The sequence below is a fragment of the Miniopterus natalensis genome, chromosome 6 (assembly GCF_054644295.1).
Source record: "Miniopterus natalensis isolate mMinNat1 chromosome 6, mMinNat1.hap1, whole genome shotgun sequence".
In the NCBI taxonomy this organism is placed as follows: domain Eukaryota; kingdom Metazoa; phylum Chordata; class Mammalia; order Chiroptera; family Miniopteridae; genus Miniopterus; species Miniopterus natalensis.
In genome coordinates, this window is record NC_142086.1 from 33,358,087 (window position 1) to 33,383,826 (window position 25,740).

The following is a 25,740-nucleotide window of genomic DNA, read 5'->3' on the forward strand; positions in this document are numbered from 1 at the left end:
GCCCGGGCTGCGGGCTCGATCCCCAGTTCGGGGGCATGCAGGAGGCAGCCCGCCCATTGGTAACAACTCTCTCATCATTGATGTTTCTATCTCTCTTTCCCTCTCCCTTCCTCTCTGAAATCAATAAAGAACTATTAAAAAATTTAAAAATAAATGAAAGACTGACAGAAGTATAAGTACTTAAGTACATATGTGCCAGGCATAAAGAGTTTTGAAAAGTTTTCTATGAAAAGCTATATGTGGTTCTGTTGCATTTCTGATTGCTACCCTTCGTGAGTTTCCTTTTTTCACTCTGTGTGGATTATACATATTTCATGGATGTTAAATTGATGATTTGTTTTTTACTTAGATCCCACTCAAATGGGAGGACTGAGCATGCTGCTTTTAGCTGGAGAACATGCTCTTGGCACATCAGAGGTAAGCTGGCTCCTCATTCTGCTCATGCTGGGGGTTGAGAATACAGACATTTGTATTCTGTTCACACTGTGAGTTCTGCACTTTCACTGTTTACAGCTCCTGAACAGACTTTACTTTTGTTTTCATTGAGCTCTGTATGTGCATTGTATTGTGCCTTGAGGGTAACAGAAGTGGTGCGAATGAGCCCAAGAGCACACAAACACAAGGCAGATGTAGATTTTGAGGTTCCGTAAGCCTAGGAGTAAGAAATGCAATATACAGATAATTAGCATTTGTGAAGACTGTCCTGGGTCTGTAGGGTGGGTCCTGTGATTCATTCTAGTCAATTCTTAACATTCCCTACTTTTGTCACATTCTCCTTGAGACTTGCTAGTGAAAAGATGAGAGATTAAAGAAGCATGAAACTGTCCGTCTCTCTGGTACCTGAATAAATCCAAATTTCTGTTTTAGAAAATTAGGAGACATGGCATTCCAAGGTTGTTTTATTCTTTAAAGTGGAAAATGAAAAGGACCCAGGCCTTCTTGACCTTGGCTTTATGATCTTTTGTTCCCTTGTATAGTTATTGGTCTGCTTTTGCTCAATGTTTTTAGGTGTGGTTTTGATGGGTAGGCAGTAGCAGTTTACCATGCATAGTTTGCATTTGTGGAATTCTTCTATTTTCCAGAGACCAGATCAATTAACTTGAAGGTCATGTTATTTTATCACACTCAGGTACTTGAGATGGAAATTTTCCAATCCCCAACCAAAGTTGTTATGTAGGGCAAAATAGCAGTCAGCCCAATTTTATTGCAGATATATATATTTTTTTACTTTTAAAAAAAATCATGAGTGTGCCATACAGATTACAGTTGAAGCCTGTTCAAATAGTGATTTTAGAAGATACCATGTAGGATCTTTACATCACAAAAGCCTTTTATTATAAATAATTTACATCTGGGGTCCATAATAGTTGACCAAATGTTCAATTTAATTAATTTTGATTCCATTCAGTTCAGTGGAGCAAAAACTGTGTAAGTTGATGGACTGGTAGTTATTTACATTGTACTAATCTTTAGCTGAGAAAAGTAAGCATGTCACTTTGTGCTTTTGCATATTCATTATTCAGCATGTTTGTACTTCCTAACATTCTCGAGCATCATTTCACTTTCTAACACAGGGTGTTGCCTAATAGCAATCAGACTAGCTCTGACCTGGGTGTAGACTGTCCCAAGCACTTTCCGAAAGGTGAAGTGAATGTTGGGATAATGATGCACACCCGACCTTTCAGCACAGTCTGACTCATGATTTCCAACAGTGCATTGTATTGTGAAAGCCAGCATCATCTTTTCTAACAGATTAGATTATAATGATGTTTTCTTCCCAACATCTATTAACATTCTTTCTAAATTCCAGGAGCACATGTAAACCCATAAAACATCCATAGAACTCACAGATTAGATGAAAATGCTAGTCAAACAAAAGAATGCTTTTCCTCTGCTTAAAGTTCTACTCCTGGGCTCTTTTTAGTAAGAATTTCTCTTCCCCACTTTCAAGAACAGCAGAGATCTGACAAAGCAGTGTTTAACCTTTGATTTCTGATGAAGGGGAGGAAACGAAACCATTTTGAGAATTCTCAAGCTAAAGAAATAAAGCTAATTGGTTTTAAGAAATGAATCAGATAGAAGGGAATCAGCTCAGGAAGAAGTTGCCAGCAGTTAGGTCTTTAAGAACCACTTCTGAGAATACAACTTTTTTATACCCACTTGCTCTTACAGATGCTTTATTTCTTATTGCTTTAGAAAAGGAAGTATTTAACAAAGCAAAAGATAATATGTGTGCATTCAGTGCAATCATGTGCTGGGGGAAGTGAGGAATGGAAAAACAATACAAACTAAGATTGTTAGAAAGAAAGATTCTTAGGCATAAATAGGGAAAAAAAATTTTTTTGACTCACTGCTGCTTTTAGTAGGAAAAACTCAACAGCCATTTACAGTGAGATTATTTTACTATTTTGGGTGGGATTTTGAGATGTTTATCAAAATTAAGTTAGCTTTTGACAGTGTAAATATACTTTGACAGTCTAAATCAAAAGCAGATTTACTTGGAAAACAAAAGAATACAGCTTTTTAAAGCTTTTTCTTCATAATCCCTATTTCTTATCTCAGAGATATTTAGGTCATTATTGAAAATAATCTTGAGATACTGAAACAATAAAGCAGTAAAAGTATAAAATAATGCTGCTTTAAATATAGTTAGTTTATGTCATATAGGCATTAACAGACTTCACTTAGCACCTGATTTTCTGTTCAAAGTCTTATTCCAAACATGGAGACATGGTCATATAACTTTAGGGGCTTATATATACCTAGGCAGATGATGAAGCTAAAACAAATACAGTAAATACTTGAATTTTTCTAAGAAAGAAAATCAGCAGAATAATGAGTTAAGGAGAAAGATACAGAAATTTTATACTACTGACATACTGTTAGGTATGACCAGTCAAATAAAGTGACATTTTACAAAAATTCTGCCACAGAGAAGGTCTAATCCTAATAGCTTCCCATGACATAATTCTTATTCTGGAATATTATTCTTAAAGGGAGGAGACTTGCCTTTGTTGTTGAATCTGAAACCTAACTACATAGAACAAGTCCTCAAAAGTCTGTTTTTTTAAATATGGAAATTTTAATATAGGTAATAGTTTTTCTGTTTTTTGTTGTTGTTTTAATTCTAGAAGGTAGAGAGTCTTGTAACTGAAATAATAAAATTTGAGATTATAAGCTTCTTTGGCCTGTACTATTTCCTGCATCTACCTAAAGTACTCTTAGAGCTTTTAGACAGAAATGATAGGTCCTTGAGCTATCAGTGGATAAATAATAACAAACAAAATATTTGCATTTTCTCTTTTTCTCAGTCTTTTGATTAACTCTGAAGCTGCCATAATAGATTTTTGGCATTATCAAGTCAGCATTTTTATATGATACTGTTACTGAGCCACGCTTGGTTCTGTAGTTTTGATTGGGGTGACAGTGTTTTGTGGTGAATAAAAGGGATGAAGTTTGCATTTAAGTTTATTTTGGATCGTTTATTGTTTTTTCTTATTTTTTATTGATTTTGAGAGAGAGAGAGATTTATTGTTCCATTTATTTATGCATTCATTGGTTGATTCTTATATGTGCCCTGCCTGGGGATGGAACCTGCACCCTTGATGTATGAGGATGACTCTCTAACCAAATAAGCTACCTGGCCAGGGTGGATCTTTTATTTTTTACATAAATGATCAGCTCTATATTTCCTTTATACCCAGAGTACATTGAAATGCATTAAATGTTTGGGATACATTTTAAAAAGCAATGTTTGTCATTAAAAAATTTACAGATTAAAGAAGCAAACTAGATGCATTGCGCAAGACTGGCATAAAGGAGTGATCCCTGGCTCAAAATGGACTAAGTTTGTTTTCACTGAGACCCGGTAAAACAGAGTGTAAGCGTAGACGTCTCCTTAGGAAATAACTCCAGAATAGTGAAGGAGATGGGAAGAGGTGTTTCCAATGAATAGGAGATTTTAGCAAACCTGTTTAAATCAGAAATCAGGTGGAAATTCAGTCATTGAGTATGATGTAAGTGCCAGCAGAAAACAGGCTACCTGAGGGCTGCAGAAAGCCACTCTGTTCAAAACAACGCCCAGAGGTTTAAGTGAAGGTATACATTTTTCTTTTTAATTTAAAGGAACAAGAAAGAAAAAGTTGAAGAAACAAGTAATAATGTTCACATCAAACTCTGGGAAGAGCTCAAGTGAAGGCAGTTACATTAAAAGAGTTTAGCCCTTACTTTTCATATCAGGTAGTTCTCTACAGATGAAAATACAATAAAGTATACGTAATTTGATCTAGAGTTTCTAGAGGTAATCTTCAGGACTAAAAATCTTCTGTATTGTAAAGCTAAATTGAAATTTAAAAATAAAGGCAGGGAGTATATAATTCAGAAACTGGGGGGAGAGTATTCAATGCATAATGTATAGAATAGGTGGATTAATATTGGGAAGGACAGTATTCAGTATTGGACCTAAGAAGGGATGTTTTGGGGAATAGTGGAAAATAAGAAAACTTAGGCAGAGTAATCATAGCTGGTGAAAATGTTGGGAGCCATCAGTATCTATTTAGTTGAATGACTGAGGGCAAACTTTCAAATGTATGGGGAGTATGATTTTAGAATGTCTTTTTCTTTTGTTGGAACCAAGAGATATGACAGTAAAGCTATGATCAAGCCATTTTTTTCTTTGCTTTCCATGCTGTAAAATGGAGCTAATAATAATACTCTCTTGCCTCTAACTCCCAAGACATCTCTAAAGATTAATTAAAGAAAACCTGTAAGGCATTTTTAACCCTCTTGGAAAGCATTCCTGTAGGCATCTAGTATTATTACCATAAGTTATTCTAGGCATTTTATACTTAACTTGAAAGCATACATTATATCAGGCTTACTCCTGCAGGCTACAGTATGCTTTACTAGCAGTGCACGTTCGTGCACACACACACGCACACATTTTCTGTTTATTAAAAACTTGTAGGAAAGTATAGTTGTAATTTACTGTTTATCACCTGGTGCTCAAGGAGAAGACAACTTTTTAATACCTGAGAGAAACCAACATAGGAAATACAACTTTAGTAGAGTATCTGAGTTAGCATCAGAGTGAGTGGAGAAAATGCTAGCTGAAGATGGCACAACTCCATTAAGGGACTTTAAAGGTCCTGTATAAGAATTGAACAGTGTCGGAGCTGTGTGCCATCTTTTTACACATTCATTCATCTGACAAGTATTCATAGAGTACTTTCTGTGCTCCAGCCACATCAGGGAACAAATTAGGAACAAGTCTCTGTTGGTGTCCTAAGATGAGGTTTTTAGAGGTAAGCAAAGGGAATCACATTGATTTCCATTTGTTGAACAGCATCTGCCTATTTAAAAACAAAACATTTCTATCTGACAGAAATTTGAAAATAATAAATATATTCTGTTTTATGTTTGTAATATTAATCTCTCACCTCCACCAGGAAGCCCTTCCTGATTTTTTGAGCCAAATTTGATTTCTCCTCTTTCTAATCCCTCACAGCTTACTGTCAGTGTTACATATTACAGCACTTGATTATACAGGGGTGGGCAAAGTAGGTTTACAGTTATGAGTGTGTGAAACAGTTTATTCATGTATTATTACTTATTAATTATTGTATTTTCTGTACCAACTGTAAACCTACTTTTGCCCACCCTTGTATTTAGTTGTGTTCTTTATTATAAACTCTATAATAAAGGTATTACAATTTTTCTCATTGTCTATTATGTGTAAGTCTTGACTCACCTGGAAGATTCGAAGCAACTTGAGATCAGGAATAATGATAGGCTTGAAGCTGCAGGGCTCCCCACTTGCTTACGGTGTGGTTAGTTATGACCACTCACATTTATCGATCACTTCTTTCATTCTGGGCGCTGCTCTTCAGTGCACTACATAAGAGTAACCCTTGATTTTCATAACAACTCTATGAGTTAAGTCTTATTTTCTTTACAAGTAAATAATAAACTATTCGGTGAGGAAGCATAGACAGAGAAGGGTTAAATAACCTGCTCAAGATTGTGCAGCTGTGAAGTGACAGAGCCGGGGTTGGAACCCAGGAGGAGGAAGACTAGCGTCAGTCTTCAAGCAGCACGCGGGTGCCGTTGTGATTCAGGCCACTTCTGTTTCTGGGGCCAGCCGCTGTGCTACACACTTACACTGATGGCCTCATTTCACCCTCCCATGAGTCGCGTGAGGCTGGTTTATTATTATTATCCCCATTTCATAAACGATGGAAATAGCCTCTTCAATGTCATAGAACAAGAAATACTAAGATTTAAACCCATATATTTTCCACTAAATGATGAGATAGGTGAAATCTGAGATAGAAAAAAGGTGGTTATACCAATATTTGTTAAATGAATAAATGATTATCTCCATATTTTAAATATTGTGTGTTAAATTTAAAACAAATATAGACTTAAATAAAATAGAAAGTTTTCACCTTTATTATAATTTCTAACATCAGTGAAGTAGGGAAGATAATTTTCCTACTTTTGGGTACTTCTGAGCTAATTTGATTATGTGTCTTTCTTAGGCTACACTGAATTCCAACCGCTTCCCCAACTCTTACCCCCCATGCCATGAAAGCTTTTCTTCCTTTCTCACAGTTTTATATAGCTTCTGAACATATTTTGTGAGGCAACATACTCTGTTTAAATTTTACATTAAATAGCAGATGGGCTCTTTGAACTCTCTCTCGTCCCGGGTAGAGACCTCCACGTTTTACATCACTGTTCAGTGTCCGTTTTGGCCGGAACTGCCCATCCAGCCCAGCCTCTTCCATCTGTCAGCCCTGAGGCTCAAAGCCCAGGGAATCAGGTCCTTTTACCCAACTTAATTGACAAGCATCTATTCTCGATGGTTTCCCAGGCTGCACTGCTCAAGACAGTGGTGAGCTTGCATGAGCTCCTCAGTCTCCCAGAGATGGGTGGAAGGGGTAGCAGCTGTTTGTAGAAGTGGCTTAGAGCCTGTTCTGGCTCTGCCGCATGGCTTATAATAATAGAACTTTACTCATGGCATGAAGTCAGTAGTCTGGTAGCCCTGGTGCCCTGAGTAAAACCAGGGACTTACTCTTCCTTTCTGACAGGTGATTTGGCGTGTGTTCTAGTTGGGGGATGCTCAGTTCTCGGCAGTGTTACCTGGTTATGCTCTCCAGTGCTCTTCTCCGCTGTAGCTCAGGCCTGGTATCACTCAGCCAAGTGCAGTGCTTTAGGACTCAGGTTCTCCATAACCTAATTTAGGTTTAATTAAGAGTGGCTTCATTTTAGTCCTTAAAAATGTTTTGAAGGACTAACTTGGATGTAATATGCTTACTTTTAATTCACCTGGGTTTAAGATCAGGTTCATTTCGGAGCTTCATTTAACATCTCATATTAAATGCAAATAAATGATCACTCAGGTACTCTGTCACAGAAGGATACCTGGCAGAAGCCACCAGTTATATGAAAGGCTGGGTCAGGCTGAGCGAGGTGAGAATCAGATCACTGGACGTTGGAGTCACAGGATCTTTACACTTGAATTCTGAAATGAAACCCTCTACCCCCAAACTCTCCTCCCATAGCAGACAACCCCACCCCCAGCCTCCCTAAACCTTCCTTCCCTCAAATTCCCTCTTTCAGTAAAAGGCTTTAGCCTACCTTAGAAACACTAGCATTGTCTGACCTCTCTACCTCAGCCCTGACATCCTTCCAGACAATTACTGAGGCCTCGAAAATACCATCTCTGATTTAATTGGGGCCCAACATCTCAGCTGGTTTATTCCCTTAACCTTCTAATTGGTCTCCTGCCTTCAGTCACTCCCCAGCCAAGGTCATCTTGCAGTCCAGTGACAGAATTATCTAGCTGCACATCTCATTATGCAGCTCCTCTGACTGAAATCGTTGGCCGGCTCCCCATTACCTTCAGCCTACTTTTCAAATGTAACACACAATTCAGATTCCTCTCAGTCTGATTCATCTCCCATTACATTCCCAGACCTCTTAACCTTCGGCCACGTGGGGAAAATCACTGCTTCTCGCACCTACTGGGCACTTGCCTTCGTACTTTCCTCCTGCCATTACTTCATCTTTTCTACAGTTCTGGTATTCCTTGTAGGTATATCTCAGATGTTACTTACCTTCCCCCACCATCCCCAGGAAGAATGGAGGCTGCTTCTCTGCCCTCCCTAGGCCTTGAGTATTCCACCGTTATACACTTACATTATTATATGTGTAGCTTTCCCCTGCATCTGAATACAGCAATTTAAGGGCCAGACACATTCCCTTAGCCTTATTTTACTCCCCAGCATAAAATGCGTGTGAGTGGAATGTAAGCTTCTTGAAAGCAGCAGTCTTTGGGGGTGACACATAATAGGTGTTTATTGAACATTTGTTGAAAGAGTGAGTACTCAATAAGTATTTCAGTTGGCAAGGGCAAGTTGATGTAGTTTAGATACAAGTGCACTTACCTCTATTGTTCCTTGTGTGTTCATCACAGTCCAGGTGTGGGTGGCTATGGCCTTGTGAAGTAGGAACAGGCTCTTGCTAATACCTAGCTTTCCAAAGCACTTGCAGTGTATCTGACTGGTGCGATCTTGTTTTATATCAGGGGCCTGGATCAAGTTTCCATGTCTACAGTTTTCAGGATCTGAATAGCACCAGTGGGGGGGGGGGGGGGTGGAAAATACCACTTCATCATAATTCTTAATTATACCAATCATTCCTCTTCCTTGGTTATTGTGAATTATTGCTAAATCAAAGGGAAGATTGGATTTAAAGGAAGTTGAAAATGTGGTTAATTTTGCTTCTGAAATCCCTTTTAGCTGTTTTCTTTCTTGGGTGTATAGCTACACCTAGTGGCTTTATGAATTATTTCAGAGACTATTTCTAGAAACAGCTTATTGGTTTTTTTCTTCCTTTATTTAACCTCTGTTTATTTAGTGTCTTTTCTTTCCTCTTAATTAACGAGAAAATATCTTGGACTCTATATTCTGTTTTATTTAGAGAGTAAGCCGATGCTAGCATAAGGATGGATATTGAGGAATTGATGTTTATCTATAACAAGCATGCCCCACGTAATAAGTAATTTAGAGCACTGTAAATACAAACAGCAAGGCAACAAGGTCTGGAATCCTCTAACTAATAACATTGTTAAATAGGAAACTTTTGTGGAAATACCTTTTTCATTTTATGTGGATGTTATCCCAGATTTCTTTACCAAGTGTGTATGTGTACATATCATGCATGCACCAGTATTCACACTTGAATTGGATGCCTGCCTTATCAAGTACTCAAGAATGAGTTCTCCGTAAATACATCTTCCATGCCATTGAACCATTTTTACATTTTGAGATTTTAGATGGAAATATGTCTAGTATGTGTCACATGCATTTCTGCCTTTTATTAAAGGATATATCTTATGATTATTCTTATCCTGACAACTTAGAATCATAGTTATAAATATTAACTACTGCAGTGAACTGATGCCTTCAGGAGAAACTTTGGGGCCATTTGCCCTACTTTAATTTCTTTTAGATAGACCACAATGCTTTGTAAGCATTTGTGTCTATTCGTTTTGGCTTTTCTCCCTTCTCCCTGTGTCCTCTTGCTGCTGGCACTGTTTTCTCTCACCTTCTCCCTTTTTCTTATGCTCACTCTTGGCCCCACCTGATTTTCTGCTCGTATTCTGCTATGGACCGGAGAGTCAGGTAATCACATAGCTCACTGGTAATCCAATTCTCCTGGCTCCTAATTTTGTTCTCTTTCCATTATACTACACTGAAGATATATGTTAAATCAGCACTGCTTTAAAATAAGAGTAACTAGATTTTTAGAGAGGACGTGTTCCACTGGAGTAAAATGCATAGCCTTAGTGATTCTGTTACTGATGTTTTAACCATTGGGCAGCGTCTGCTGTGGGATTCCTGTTCGGGTCATTGAGATTCTTCATATTCACACACACACAGAGAATCAAGCAGTCATCATACACTCCTTGTGCATCTGCTCTGCACCCAGGTTCATGGTGAAGGCCGGTCCACATGCATAGATTTCTTTGATTGGATAGTACAATAGACATAATGTGCCGGATTACAGATACCTTAGTAATTACTTACATTTGAATTCTCCGTTTATGAAGAAAGTTTTATTTAAGACCATCAGAATGATTTGCCGAGGGTCTTATTTAACTTTAAAACTTTATGGCTTGTATAGTTATGGCCAAATAATCTATAAATGGCACTTGAAAGAAAGTTGACTTTTCTTCTTACAGTTAATATGAACTCTAATTAAGCATAGAGTAACTTAACTCTTTATAAATGGTAACTATTTCTCATTCATCATGGGACCTGAAATAAGAATATATCTTATATGGGCATTGTGCAATTTTGCTAGCTACCTAAATGGTAATATATTTAATCCCAAATATCTTTTATAGATTTCTGTCATGTGTACAACCAACATTATTAAAGTTTCATAAAGACACTTTATAATTCTCATTTAGTCCTGTGCTTGATTTTAAGTCAAATCTTGATCATTTACCAGGATATCTAGGGGCTAAACACAGGATACCTTTATAAACCAGGACAGTATTGATTTTTTTCATTATTCCTAAATGCTAATATAAAGATATATTTTGTTCAAATGCTCATTCTAATAAGGAATTTTTTGTGGCTTATAATTTCAGGATTTGTTGGCCTTTTCTTGTTAGTGTATTTTGTGTCTCCCTGGCTTCAAATCCTTGGGGAGCAAATAAAAACATGATTGGGCCGTTTGGCACAAAACTTGTCAAAGAATCACGTGCCAGTGAGGGAGTCAGGCTTTGGCAGCCAGACCACAGGTGGCAAATTAAAGCTTTGCATCTTCTCTGTGGAGCTTATCTCTGAGAGAAGGTAGCCATTACTCTTTCAAATCCGAAAGTGACAATTAAAATTTCAAATGCTTGTGCCTGCCCAAGGGTCTGTGATGCTTTTTGAAAATCACATCTTCAGTGTCTAATGAAGAGGTTCAGGGAGAAACTATTCCCAGGAATGTAACCTGGGTGACTATCAGCTCTTTCCATGGGATTCAGCCATCTGATATAATCCCTAACAACTATTAAAATTACATTGGAAAAGGCTTAATAACACAGGAGAATTAATGTATTTTTTTAAAAAAGAACAGATAACTATAGTACCCTATCCCATTTTTGTTGAAAATAGTATCTACATACACTACTGGAAGAATATACATAGAATATTAATAGCGCTTATCTTTAGGGGATAATATTATAGATGCTTTGTCTGCTGTGTGTTTTTTTTTTTTTTAGATTTTCACAGTGGACTTTGGTATTTTCTTGTTAGAAATGTTATTTAAAAGTATTTTTAACTTCTTTCTATTTTTCCTTTAAAGTGAAAGATATCTTTTTCCTTAGCACTCCCTAACCTTGTCATGCAGGAAAGAGGGAAGGGAATACACTGATTGTGATTTAGGACTTGTGGTCTACTTTCATGTAGTTCATTCAGCAAATACTTGTTGAGTATCTACATTGTACCCAGTCAGTGTTGCATATTCTGCAGAAAACAAAGCCCCTGGAGGAGATGGGTAATAAGCAGATATTTATGCCTTGTAGTATCTGTGTTCGGTGCCCTGTAGATGAAAAATAAGATCATTGAATGTTGGGAGGGAGTTATTGTTCGCCACTCTGGTGCTAAGTTCCTTCAGCTGTAAAAGGGTTAGGTCAGAGGCACAATGAAATCCTTCCCTCTCTAACATTGGGATTCCTGTGACTTGAATTGCAGTTGTCTACCTAAGAAATTGTGTCACCCAGATGCTGAAATGAGTCAGGGAATGTGTTTCCTGAGAGGAGTACTTGATTAATAGCAAGAATTTCGAAAATAAATAAGTGATGTTTTGGTAACTGTTATTTATAATAAAAATCACAAATGATGGTAGCAGAACTTTAAATGTTTACCCAACATGGTAAATAGTACAAAAGAAAATATGTAGTATAAAAGAAATTCCTCTTATGTAAATACTAACCTTTCTAAGATAGGGGCTTGTGTATAAACACATGAAAACCCTGAAAAACATGAATGTGATTTTAGTTTTGTTTTCCTAAAAGGTTTGTATTTTCACATCTCATTTGTGTGTTTATGTAGTCCGGTGATAGGAAATATTGGAGAAACCCAGAGCATGAAAGAAGTAGATATTCTTTGGAATTGGTGGCAGAAATCCAGAAGATCAAATGGGCATCATTATAGAAATGGTGAACATTAACTTTTTAAAATGCATTGTCTTGCTCATCTGCTATTTATGGCATTATTTACAGTTGAATGGCCCCTTGTATAAAACTTTGCAGATTTTCACAGCATTGCCTCAAATTGGGGCAATTAAAACCATTCTCTTCTCAAGTAGGAACATTTTAGGTGGCATTTATCTTCTGTTGTATTCCAGAAACTATTCCTGTGATGCTCATCCCGTTTTGCCTTGTTTCAGATGTCCTCTGGCACTTGCAGGCCTGATGTCTCAGAATCCCCTGAATTGCGCCAGAAGTCACCATTATTTCAGTTTGCTGAGGTAATACATTGCAATGTATACTTAATAGGGAAATTGTAAAATAAACTTAAATTTGGGCTGATGACAGTAACTTAAAGCAATGAAGAACTCTGCATAGCTCAATTGACTATAAATGGGAAAATCAAATTTTGAAATGGTATTTTGGAACTCTAGAGTCTCTTAATTAAGGAATACCTATATGTTTATAAAAGCTTATTAATAAGTCCTGAATATTATTAGACTTAAGCCTCATCAATAATTTTTATTCATGGATAGTAAAATTAAGAATATAATTGATCCCAGGCCGGCGTGGCTCAGTTGGATGGAGCATCATCCTGTGCACTGAAAGGTTGTATGTTCGATTCCCAGTCTGGGCACATACCCAAGTTGTGAGTTCGATCCCCAGTTGGGGTGTGTTCAGGAGGCAGCCAATTGATGTTCCTCTCTCACTTCAGTGTTTCTTTCTCTCTCTCTCACTCCCTTCCTCACTCTAATATCAGTAAAAATTTTTTAAAAGAATATAGTCGAATTATTGTTAGAACTTAGTCACTTATCAGGTGTTAAATCAGAAGACAGAAGCAGCTCATGGTTGCTCATTGGCTATACATCCCTCTTTTTTTAGTTCACTTTTAATTTAAATTTTAGCATGCAGTGGCAGTTTTTGAAGTCTTATTGTCTTTTGTCAAACCTGTTGGGCTCAGTAGATCCCTAACATTGGTTGAAAGAGACAATGTAGAAAAGCACATTATCCTTTATATCAAGTATAAAGGTCAAGAATGCCTCCCAGAATATCTTCATTTACCCTAGGACTCAATATGGAGCCTTCATTGATTAATTTTTTTCTGAACTTTAAAGCATGTGGTCTTCCCTTGATCACCTGAATTGTCTTTTACTCAGCTTTCCTAACATTTGCCTGTTGCGTAACAGGCAAATGTATAAGGAGAGTATTTTTAGAGTTCTGTATAAGGAGAGTATTTTTAGTTTCAGATTTTTTCCCCTCTCTAATGTCTTTTCCTGGTGGTTCTCAACATTTTCATTGGCAAACTGCTTTTTACGGTGGCATATTGGATCATTCCGTTCAAGACATTGTTTGTAATATGCCTAAATGCCCTGCAGATAGCATAGGAATATTATAACGTATATTTGCTGACATGACACTCCTTATCTATCACTTTCCTTTCTGCCTCTTTGTGAGATACTCCATGAATTCCGATTGTTTCGTACATTTTTCCCAAAGCATTAATGTAACGGGATTCATGCTGTCCTCCAGTAGTTACATTTATATTAAATAATATTGGCCCCAACTTTGAAAGTAGATATGCTTAACCATTGATCTCTGAACCCCTAGGGATGTAGTGAAATCTCTAAACTTTTATATGAAATTTGGTTGTGTTGTGACATATGTACATTTTTGTGAGTTCTATAGCATATAGAAGATTCCTAAGAGATTTCCTGACCCCTTGTTTTATACACTGGGTCCCTGATCTAATATTTCTTCAGGAGCTCCCTACTTATGTCTTCTACTGAATTATCTCTCCTTTATGCCAGTATTAATGTGTAAAACATCCTTTTATTGAGAGAGAAACTTGTGAAATGCTTTTCAAAAACCTAGATGGTGCCCGGCTGGGCTTGGCTCAGTGGTTGAGCGTCAACCTAGGATCCAGGCAATTGGGGTGCGATTCCCGGTCAGGGCACATGCCTGGGTTGCGGGCTCGATCCCCAGTCAGGGGCATGCAGGAGGCAACCGATCAATGACTCTCTCATCATTGATGTTTCTCTCTCTCTCTCTCCCTCTCCTTTCCTCTCTCTGAAATCGATAAAGATATATTTTAAAAACAAAAACAAGTAGATGGTATATACCACTGGTTCTGTTATGTTCACTGTCTGATTTAGGCCTTGAAGAAAGACATTTTCCCTTATGTAAACTGTTTTTCTGCTCAAACTTTTATAGAGGGTTGGTAGGAATGAAAAGTAATGTCTGAGGTAAGACCTACTTGGTTTATAATTCCCAGGACTTGAGGGAAATCCTTGTGGATTCATATTTGCAGTCTGTGAAATGATAGATGTCATGGTTTGACTAAGAAGAGGTCTACGATTTTACCCTCAAATGTCTTCAGAGCACTTGGTTAAATCTTACCCATTTATGATAGTTTGTTTATATCAGTTTGTTAATAGGATCTAGGAGGTCTTTTTTTAAAAAAAAAACAAAAAAAACCAACCTGATATTTATTCTAAAAATGTTTATGTGTCTGATTCGACACATAAATTTAGAGTGGAATTAAAATTTTCCTAATGACTTCGGCAGTGAATGAAGTCACTCTCTCAACTCCTTATCCCTAAACATCGCTTTGATACTGTATATCACCAACCAGTTTTATTGTTTTTCTAACCAGTGTAATTTAATTGAGATTAAAAACTGATATTTGTGGTTGAAGAGTTATGATTAAAGTGCATTTCTTTCTTAATAAGTACCCTTTGATGGAGCTGGTGAGCACAGTTAATTGATGAAAAATACTTATTGGACTGGGAATGGGCTGAAGTTTTTCACGCTTTCTGCTCTTGTGACTCATTTTCACTCTATATCGTAGCTGGACAGAAGTTTGTTCACTTTGGAACTAAAATTAATAATTGACCTTGCTCTCAAAAAATCCTTGGAAAATTTTTCCACATGACCCTCAGAGCAAACTAATGAGGCTACCATAATTACCAGTGGAAACAAAAGGTCTGGTTAAACCAAATGTGTTGTGGCAGAATCCTTTGTCCACTGTTGGACAGTTGAAGTGTGTGTGTGTGTGTATGTGTGTGATGTTATAAAAGAAAGACATGCTGTTTACTTTCAGTGAACAGTTTGTTGAGTTCTGTTGCTCTTTTGCAATGGCTTATTTTCTTCTCACCATAATCCTGTAAAATGGAGATAATTTTCAACATCATCAATTTACAGTTGGGAAAAATAAGTCTCAGAAAGATTAGCTGAGCTGCCCAAGGTCACGTAGCTAGTGAAGAACAGGTCTAAGATTCAGTCCTGGATACCCTGACCCACATCCATATGCTTCTCCAATATTGTTTCACAACTGCCCCTAGGTAGAAAACAGCTTTGGGAGGAGTGGTGTACTTGCAGCTTCCAGCTTTTAATAATATTTTAAGAAATTCATTGAAATAAGGAAATTTGTCTCAGTAGGTCTCAACTGCTATTTGGCACATACCTGATACCCTTATAAGAGAAATGGCAAATGATCCAAACTCAGTCTTTTTGTTCTTTTCAGTCATCTGTTTTCAGAAACACGGCCTTTGTCTTCCTTTATCATATATAATGTTCTTCTAAAAGGGATTGAGGGTGATGACTCAGGTCTTAATCTTTGTCAGTGTCTACAGTGGAAATATATGGCAGAATCTATTAGTTGATATGGGAAAATGTCCTTATGCATTAAAAATTACTTGTTTCCTTTCAGATATCTTCAAGTACATCCCACCCTGATGCTCCTTCAAAACAGTGTCAAGCATCGGCCTTGTTTCAGTTTGCAGAGGTATGGCCTTTTTTTAAATACTTATTGAGCTCAGAAAACTTACTGAGTTCAAAATATTGGAATGAAGTTTTAATAACATATAGAGAACTTTAGGGATGCCTCTTGTCATTCCTGACATAATATACATAACAGAAAACTCATTGCTTTTTGCTGTCTTTGCTGTAAGCATAGTCAGATCAGCTCCATATATTATATCCATTTTATGACCATTCATTAAAGAATTCATTCAGAACAAACACTTTCCAGCAATTATTTCATTTTTGTCTTGTTTTTAATTATTTTTAAAGCTTGGGAAAACTGCTGTCAACATGAAGGCCATAGGATTCCAATTTATTAAATTTTCCCAATAGTGAAATGATATGCTATAATTCATGAATAACTCTCACAGCAAATGCTGTAGTGAACCTGACCGGTGAAATCATCAGTGCTTAGCTTTCACTGTGGTGTAGCTTCAACCAGTATTTTTATTAGTGTCTAATCCCAGGCTTAGGTCTGGTCAGCTCTTGCAGGATCTGAGATTTCTTTGGTTTGTTAGCCAGAGAGAGAGCACGCATTAGAGAGCATTTTCTTGGTATGATTAGAAGGCAAATCTGATAGGCTTGATTTTGCCACAAAGCCCTGACTTCCTCCATAGACTCATTTCCAATGAGCACTATATCACAAATGATAAAATGTATATAGTTCTTGAAAATAAGATGCTGTCTGCTTTGGGCCTTTCCCCCTTTTCCTTTTTATTAATTCCAGCAAAAAAAATGCATATCATAAACTGAGCAGTTTTGTTTGTATGGGGTTGAGAGAAAATGACAAGCAGGACTGTTCTAATATCGATATATTCAATCACTTTGATCCATTAAATAAAGAATGCTGCATAAGTGAAATATAAAATGATATCATTTTGGCAGGAAAAAACTCAACACTTTACTTTGAAAATGAGTAAAATTACTTTCAGCCCGTACATTAAAAAAAAAAAATTGCTGCTTCCTCTTGGGACAGTTGTGTCAACCACTGTGACTTGATACCACCAGTTGGCCTCCTTGTCTGTTAGGCTCCACTGCCACAGTGTTTGCTTTAGCTGTTGAGCGCGATGCTATGAAAGTGGTGAAAACAATATAAAATGTTATCATTTCATGAAGAACAATTTGCTTGATGAATCTGAATAAGTTAAGATTTTACTATAATTTTTCATTATGATAAATATGCTATTTTCACTGTCTGGGGAAATAGTTTTGCTTAATATTTATTTCCTTGCTTTCCTCCAGTTGTTGACATCCATTTATTTGATACTAGTAACTTTTTCAAGATGTAAAACAGAATTTTGGCATGGTGACTAAATTTATCTTTAATCTTGACACCTGAACCAATCCTATCCAACTTTTTAGAAACACTTCCTTCAAAACAATGTATTTGCCACATACTGTTTGATTAAATTCTACACTCTAGCATGAATTTTAGAAAGGCGGTGGCTCATCTTTGATACACCTGGTATTTATGCCTTAACTACCAAGAGTATTCAACTCAATTTAAAATGGAAGTATGGGATGTCTCAGCTGGTGCTGGTGCATTTCTAACAGTTATCGCCACTTAGAGGGCGACTATTATTTAATCCATGCCATCATCAGATTGTTCAGGAGCTCCTGATGCCCTGATCAGCTGAAGGAGCAGTTTGATGGAATAACAGCCCTGTCCTGTGATTCTGAAGGAGGACATTTCTTGCCTCTCTTAAATAAGTCAGTTTGTCCTTGCTGCTCAGTATACTTGGTCCTCATGTGAGTATTCTGAGCAAGAGGAGGTTCTTTGTTTTTTTTTGTTTTGCTTTTTCTTCCCTAGGGAAGAAAAGAACCTCTTCTGACTTGGGAGTTGTGCAAGGAGATGTTTCCAGATGTCATCTACTCAATAGCACTTGTCTCCTGAGGGCTTCTGGTTTTTGACCATGGGGCATATAGAAGATTTGAGGATGCTTAAAAATGTAGTTGATTTGGAAACTTAGTTGTTTCCAGACATAGTAATGGAGGAAGGCATGCATGATAGAAAAACAAAATACAGTGTTTTGCCCTCAAATCAAAAGTGTTTTCCCCTCCCAACTCAGTATATTATTTTTCCTAATTATATTTTGCCTAGGTTGATAATATGAGCCTTTTAATTCCTAAACAAATTAAACATATTATTAGATACCTCACTATTGAGTTGTAAATTTTATGTGATTTTATAAGAGAAGTACTTGATTCTCTCCAGTATATAACCTCTCTAGTCAAGGTTCCTCAGCTGACCCAAGAGAATCCTAACTAAGATTCAATCTGTTAATATCTTATGAGTTGACCTTATTGTCAACCTAATACTGGGTTGGTTTATTTAAAACTAAACAAGACCTAACTAGATGAACTAAAATCTGCTGTGGGCATATATATTGCAGAAATAGAATAGGCTGTAATTATCATGATCATATCCCTAAAGCTCTTATAATTACTTCATAAAACACCCATCACCTTTGAGAAAACACAGAGACTCTAAGAATTCTTGTTTTAATTAGCTATAGTAAAGGTTCTCAAACTTTAAATAATACCAGAGCACCCTGAAGTCTTACTCAAACAAAGATTGCTGAACCCCACCCTCCAAGTTTCTGATTTATTGAGTCTGGAGTAGGGCCTGAGAATTTACATTTCCAAAAAGTTTCCTATCAGGAAATGAGTTTGAGAACACTGCTCTATAGTTTACAGTTTTTACCACAATTTTTACATCATTATTAAGACACTTCCTAGTATTTCTGAGCCCTCGTAGGGAAAAGATGAAATGAGGAAGGGATGGACGTATAATAGAAAATTTTCCAGTGGACCACTTTATACCCCCATCCCTTTTCAGAGGGATTCTCAGTCCTATTATGTACACTTTTACTTTTAAAAAAGTGTTTTTTTAAATATAATTTAGGAATCAATTTACTGTTTAAAAATGCTCAGCAGTAATATTATTTTAAGATCAGGCTTGCAAAATTCTTAAAGACCATTCCTGCTAATTTAGTTTACAAATATCGGTAACTTCAGGAAGAGATTAGCTAGATTTTCTCTTGGCAGTGGGTCATTTATTGTTCAATATCATTATCCTAGAAACACACCCTTTAAAAAACTGTAAGCTTTGGGCATTTCTTTAAATTGAAAATGTTTTTCTTTCACATTGAGTCCTAAGTCTCTGCCTTGCAAGCTGAGAAGGATTTTTTTTCCTTCTTGACCAAATCTGATAAATTTTAATACTCATTTGAAGTTAACCTATATAGAACCATAAAACTGAGTGAAGAACATTTTTCTGTGTAGATTCCTCATGAATGCTTACATTTAAAGGGAGAAATATGCCTGCTTTATAAGATCTAGAAAGAAATACAAAGTTTTCCCCCATGTCAGCCTGTCTCCCATTCCTTATTGACACTCACAATTCATCTAGATTCAACCTGGCCCATGTGAAGAGCCATCACTCTGTTTCCAGTCCCTATTCATTAAGTTGGTTAGAATGTTTCCTATCTGCATCTTTCGTTGTTTACAGGTAGGGTAACACATCTGTCACTTTTTAGATCTCATTTGCTGAAGACTAATGACCAAAATGTAATGTCAGAAGAGAGCTCGTCTTCCGTTATTGAACAGCTCTGAAAGCCATGCCCATATTCTCTGCTCTGTGGCTGACTCTTAAACTTAGAGCATATCTTTGCATTGAAAAATTACATACTTACTTTGAAGACAGAGAGCTAATCTGGATGATTTAGACAAATAGATTTGGATATTAAAACTTTCCTTCAAAGGTATTTACTTTGCCAATATAAACACACCAAGTTTAAGGCATTGTCACAAGTGAACATATGCCATAAGTCATATTTAAGGCACTTGTTTTTACATGAAGTGCTCAATGTGTTACAGAATATTAACTCAAAAAAGACTCCATATGTGTGCACTACGGCTAATCAGCGTGAGAGTATTCCGTGTTTATTGTAAGCATTAATATTTCTTTTAAGGTGAGGTAGACCAGTCATCTCACTTGGTTCATTTGCTCTTTGATTCACTTATTCAATTAGTATTGGTCATTTTCTCGCAGGGTACAGTGTTTATGATACCCCTTATAATTGCAGAAGACTTCCACCATTTCCTAATTAGCTTTTGGTCTTTACCAACTGTCTTCTTAGTGCGCTCCCATACCTCAAGCCAGATATAAAATTAGCAGTTTAACATCCAGGGTGAGAATTTTTCTTAGCACTTCTGCTGTGGCTCATGCACTGTTACACCCAACCTTTTTTTTAATCAAAACATTACATAATAACCAGAGGAGAGACTACAGTGGAGTTAACAGGTTGTCAAGAGCCAGCAATTCAAGGAAAATAAAAAGCCAAGCCAGGAACATACTATGCAGTATGGCCCCCCAGTGCCCTCTACCCAGGAGTATAACATAAATAACATGCCCTTCCCACCACTAGCTGACCAGTCATTGAAAAACATATATTAACTATATTGTTCTTACTTGAAAGGAGGATGTGTCTTAAACAGAAAGAGAAAAAAAAAAAACATGGGGTGGGAGGATGAGCAGTAGTATAACATATAACAAATGGGCATTGTATAAGCTATGCTTATAATCAAAACCGTCAGAGTAGATGAGATTATAGAGAAACATGTATAAATATAAAGAGAGAGGGCCTTAAGGCTAAACCCTGAGGGATCACTGTAGAAAGGAGATCAGCAAAGGGGAACAACAAGGAGTGGCCTGAGAGGGAGGAGAGCAAGGACCCTGCAGTGATAGAAGCCCAGAGAAGACTCCAGAAGAGCCAGCCATGTGAATGCTGCAGAGAAATCAAAAAAAGGTTCAAGTTGTGGACAGTAACATATGTTCAGTTTTTCAGGTCTCCCACCTCAATTAATAAGCCAAAGACATTTTTAGAAAGCGTATCTTGTCGCTAAGACATTCCATGAAAATTTTATTGTTACATAAATGTTGGACTAAAATATGTTGATCCTTCGCACACGTGCCCCTTTGGAAATCAGGTCTCCAGCAACTTTGAGCATTTAAAATACTGCCCTGTACCTAAAAACAGGTAAAAATCCTTCCACGGGTAATGAGGAAAATTGTTCTTACTAAACAGGTGATTCCTTTGAAAGGCAAGGAACCATTCTCAACGCCTGGCTCGGACAGCTGAGTGTAAACTCAGATGGCAGATAGTATAGCCATGCCCTCATTACGTTCTTCATCGGGCCTCTCGGGTGTGCTGCGTGAGGCACAGGACGCAGGGCAGGAAGCAAACATGCAGAACCAGGGAGCGTAAACCTACGGCGACAGAAGCAACAGCAGAGGGAGCCAGTGGAAGAGCTAGGAACGGTGCTGTGGGCTCTCAGTGCAGCGTGTTGTCCTTCAGTAATTCTTGAGGATATCGTATGATTATATGACAGATGTAATATTCTACAAATTATCAAATTTAATAGTTATCCTCTGAGTTGCAATTTTTAATTTTGTTCCAATTTTAGTGTGTAACTAATTTTTGAAATTGTACTAAAAGATTTATGTTTATTAGTGTTAATAATGATAGGCTTATTACTAATAAATGCATTATTTATTGAAAGCATAATATGGGCTCAGCACTGTGCCAAACAAAATCTGATCTTCACAACAGTAATATGGGACAGGTATTATTGTTTCTATTTTGAAGATGAGGTAAATGAGGCTCAAAGTCTTAATTATTTGCTTAAGTCCACACAGCAAAAAGTTAATGAAGGCACATCTGTCTGACACAAAAGCCATGTTCTTTCTATTAAACAACCTTGGTTCAAGGGACTGGCACTCATCTTCAGTTCTTCATTCCCTCAAGTCACCGAGAATCAGTGGTTATATTAATGTTTGTTTCTCTTAGTCTAGTGATAAGGTGATTAAATTTAACTTGTCTAGAAAAAGTAGAAGTGTAATATATCAGAAAATTCAGCTAGAGGAAAATTTTCCAAACTTCAGAAAGATTGAAGCCCCATAAATTGATCTTCTAAAGAAAAAGTAAGTTTTTAGGATGAATAGGAAAGGACTCTGTTAAAAATGATAGTGCCTTGGAAGAAAAAGTCCTTAAAACTTCTTAAACTAGGTCCTTCTAAATAGTTTATTAAATATTTACCTCTTACAGAGGCCTCCAATCAGCAGGTCTTCTAGGGAGAATTCCCTCTTAACAGCAAAGCACCTGGTCTCCCTGGAGCAGATTCCCCTGCGGGACTGGGGTCACCTAAGGCAGGGTTGCCTCCTAAACTGAACTGAGAAATACCTCTGTCTTAAACTGAGAAAGAATTCAGAATCACAGAGAATACAAAAAGCCAGCTAGCTGCTCTAATGATGACAACTTCTCCAGGGGAAGCACACTTTGTAAAGATCTTTAACGTATGTCCTTCTCAGCTCTTTACTGAGTTAGGCTAGAAATGAAAATGAAATTTTCATATAAAAATGAGAAAGGACAGTGATGTTCATTGTTATCAGTGCCTGACTGCTGTTTAGCCAAACTAGAAGAGTATGTAGTCGGTGTAATGTTGTATAATGTCTGTGCTGTAACATAGGTCCTTAAATTGTACAGCTTACTTAGATTTGTGGTCTTGACCGTCAGTCTTTGTGTATACATTAAAACATGATCTCAAAGCCAGAGCCAAGGTTTTATATAAAATTCTTAGCTTCCCTAGCTCCTGCTATACTGTTTAGGACATTTATAGTAGATTCTCAAAAAAACATTTGACTTGATGCTCTTTCCTCAGAGCTCCCAAATATATTCCTTTAAAAAATTAAGTAATTGCTTTGGTAAATACAAGTTGACTCTAAATAGCTCTTTTATATTTGACCAGTTGATGACTTGATCTTTATATAGAAATGGAAATGCGTGTCTCCTTGTAAGGCTAGAGAGTTAAATTTAAAGCCTGGAATATGAATGATAATATTGTTGTCATTAAATAGCCACCAAAGTTACGCCTGGTTTTTGTTACTGTTTCGGGGGTTATTTACTAAAATTGGTTTCAAAATTATAAGCCCAAGCATGCCACATTTAATGTTATTTGGTACTTGGGAGCAATGATGTTCTCATAAACTAAGGAGAGTTCCTGAATGCATATGAATGGGAAGCAAGGATTCTGATGTCACAGTTAATACTCTTCTTGTGAATTGTTTTCAATATAGATTTCTTCAAACACTTCGCAGTTGGGTGGTGCCGAGCCTGTAAGACGCTGTGGAAAGTCTGCACTCTTTCAACTAGCAGAGGCAAGTTTCTAAGAATATACCGGATAAGCTATGCAGAGGCGGAAATCACAAAAATTAGTCGTAACAGTATTTCTTAAACTGTACCGTCTCACCTTTGGCCGTAAAGTGTGTTGTATCTAATTTTCAACAATGAGAGGGTTAACCTTGAATTTAGAAAAAAAGGGGTTTGCTACTAAAAGTCATTAAGCATTGAGAAAGGTTACCCAGGGAAATTGCAAAGTCTTTTTCACAGGTGGTCATGTTTTAAAGGTCAGCTTCGTCTCTCTGATATTGGTTAAGTAAGTCCAACCTGAACCCAGAAGAAGGGCCCAGGCCCTTTTCCTCTTCGCCGATTCTCTTATAGCATCCGTGAACCCCTAGAATGTACTACTTTTTAACCAGGTGGTTGATGTTTAAACTTTTGTTGTTTTTAGAGAACTCAAATGACATGTTCTAAAGTCTGGTTTTATAACATCTACCAGTTGTACATCTGATGTGACATGGATTTAAAATTCCTTTCGCAAAGTAGAAAATGTGTTTTCCTAAAGCCCGTGAGGGACAGAACCCTCTCTTGGTGGGGGATGGGTTGGGGAGGAAGGTGCCAGAAGCAGTTTTTAGGGTGGGCAGGAGCAATGACTTTGCCAAGCTGTGACTGCTCTGCCTTAAGGGAACATGTAGAAGAAATGTCTTTAGGACACTATAGTAACAGTTCTTTCTTTTGGTGAAGACAAATTAGGAGTACAAAAATGGATAACCAAAAATCTTGTATATTATAAACTTTTTTCTTTTCTCTGTTGTTTCTGGCTTCCTTCCCATGAGTTCCTTCTGAGGTTTTGTTTTGTTCTGTTGTTTTGTTTGGTGACATAGTTCTTTTATAAGTCTTACATTGTTTGTTAACTTAGTGGGATGACCTGTCATTTTCTAAATTTTATGGGAGCTTGTATCATAAAAATTTAGGAGTTTTAAATATCTTAACATTAAGCTTTTAAAGTCTAGCCAGATCCAAATTAGAACTATAAAAACACAAAAGCCTGACACAGTAAAGAAGTATATAAACAGTAGAACAAACTAACCCGTTGTTGTTTGACATTAAGCTGATGTGTTTCTGTGTGAGACACATTCAGACCCAAACAGAAGTCTACAAATGACTAGAAAACTTACGGAGACCACAGGGAATAGTTTTTAAAAAGTACTGGGTGAGTCAGTAGCAAAGTACTACTTTAGGTAGAACTGAAATGGTAAGGACCTGGCGACAAATGTGCCTTTGGAATTAGAGTTGTAAACAAGACTTAGTAAACAGAGAGACTGTGAGGTCATGAACTTGTCCAGTGTCTTTAAGACTATATAGATTGTCCAGACAATTTATTTGAAAGAAGTGATTATCTTTCTTGAATAATAGGAATGTGTAGTCCTCTCTTCAGTTCCTGGTTGTGTGTGTATACACATATATACAAACACACATGGTTTGTATTTCTATCTTTTTAAATTTAAGTATAGAAGAAAGCAAAAACATTAATGTGAAAAGATATATGCACCTCTGTGTTTATTGCAGCACTATTTACTAGCCAGGATACGGAGGCAGCCTCAGCGTCCATTGATAGATGAATGGATACATATGGTTTTTAAAATATTAAACACTAAATTGTAAAACAACCTAATTTTCAATATTAATATGTCTTTATTAAACAGTTTTGTATTAGAAAAGTATGGACCTTTGAAGTACTTTGCTGTTGGCGGGGGAAGCTAAGGAGATGAATTTTTCTTCTCATTTTCTTTCTTTGGCATAAGTCATTAAAAAAAGGATTCCCTATTAAATCAGAGCTCATTAAAAAAGAACACTCTTCTAATTTGTAGGGATGCATCCCAAATATGAAACAGATGCTATGGTTTAACAGATGTTTGAATGCTGGGATCATAATTTAAAGGGGTAAATGACTGCAATAAGCCTATTCCAATTGTAGCAAATTAGCTTATACTCAGACTTAGTTTCCTATAACATCTGAGTGAAAATATATGCTTTTGATGAAACAGGGTCACTAAAAATAGTTTACCAAGAAAATCTTCTCACATTATTTTTCCCACATGAATATGATACCATAATGCTAATAGACTGAGTTTTAGAATAACATCCTAAAGCCTTCCCAGTTTCTAATTAAACATAAATATGTGCACAGTGGATTAATCAGCATTTCCAAGTAATCACCAGTAGAAACAGGCTTCCTCAATTTTTTTTTTTTATCCCATGTGTACTTGCTGCTTATTTTTCTTGAACAAAACATATTTCATTATGTCTGGTGCCTCTTTAAATAAGTATAACAGAATATCGAGGAAGATTTTTTTCTGTTGGCCAGAATTGGTGGTATTTTCTGAAATCTGAAGGAACAGCTTTCCAAGAAGCCACCTCCAATCTGGGCCAGACCCTTCTCTAGGGATATATCAAGAGATGCCTAATTCAGCTACTATGTCGTATACTTAGGGCTGCAGAGGC

General features: G+C 36.8%; 1 protein-coding gene across 1 annotated transcript in view; it reads left to right on the forward strand.

The window, feature by feature from the left end:
• Positions 1-25,740, forward strand: part of BBX (BBX high mobility group box domain containing) — a 91,012-nt gene that overhangs the window by 19,506 nt on the left and 45,766 nt on the right. Inside the window, exons 4-7 of the mRNA XM_016195674.2 lie at positions 350-417; positions 12,454-12,534; positions 15,963-16,037; positions 23,193-23,273. Of these exons, the coding sequence (XP_016051160.2) occupies positions 350-417; positions 12,454-12,534; positions 15,963-16,037; positions 23,193-23,273 (305 nt within the window). The remainder of the gene's footprint in view (positions 1-349; positions 418-12,453; positions 12,535-15,962; positions 16,038-23,192; positions 23,274-25,740) is intronic.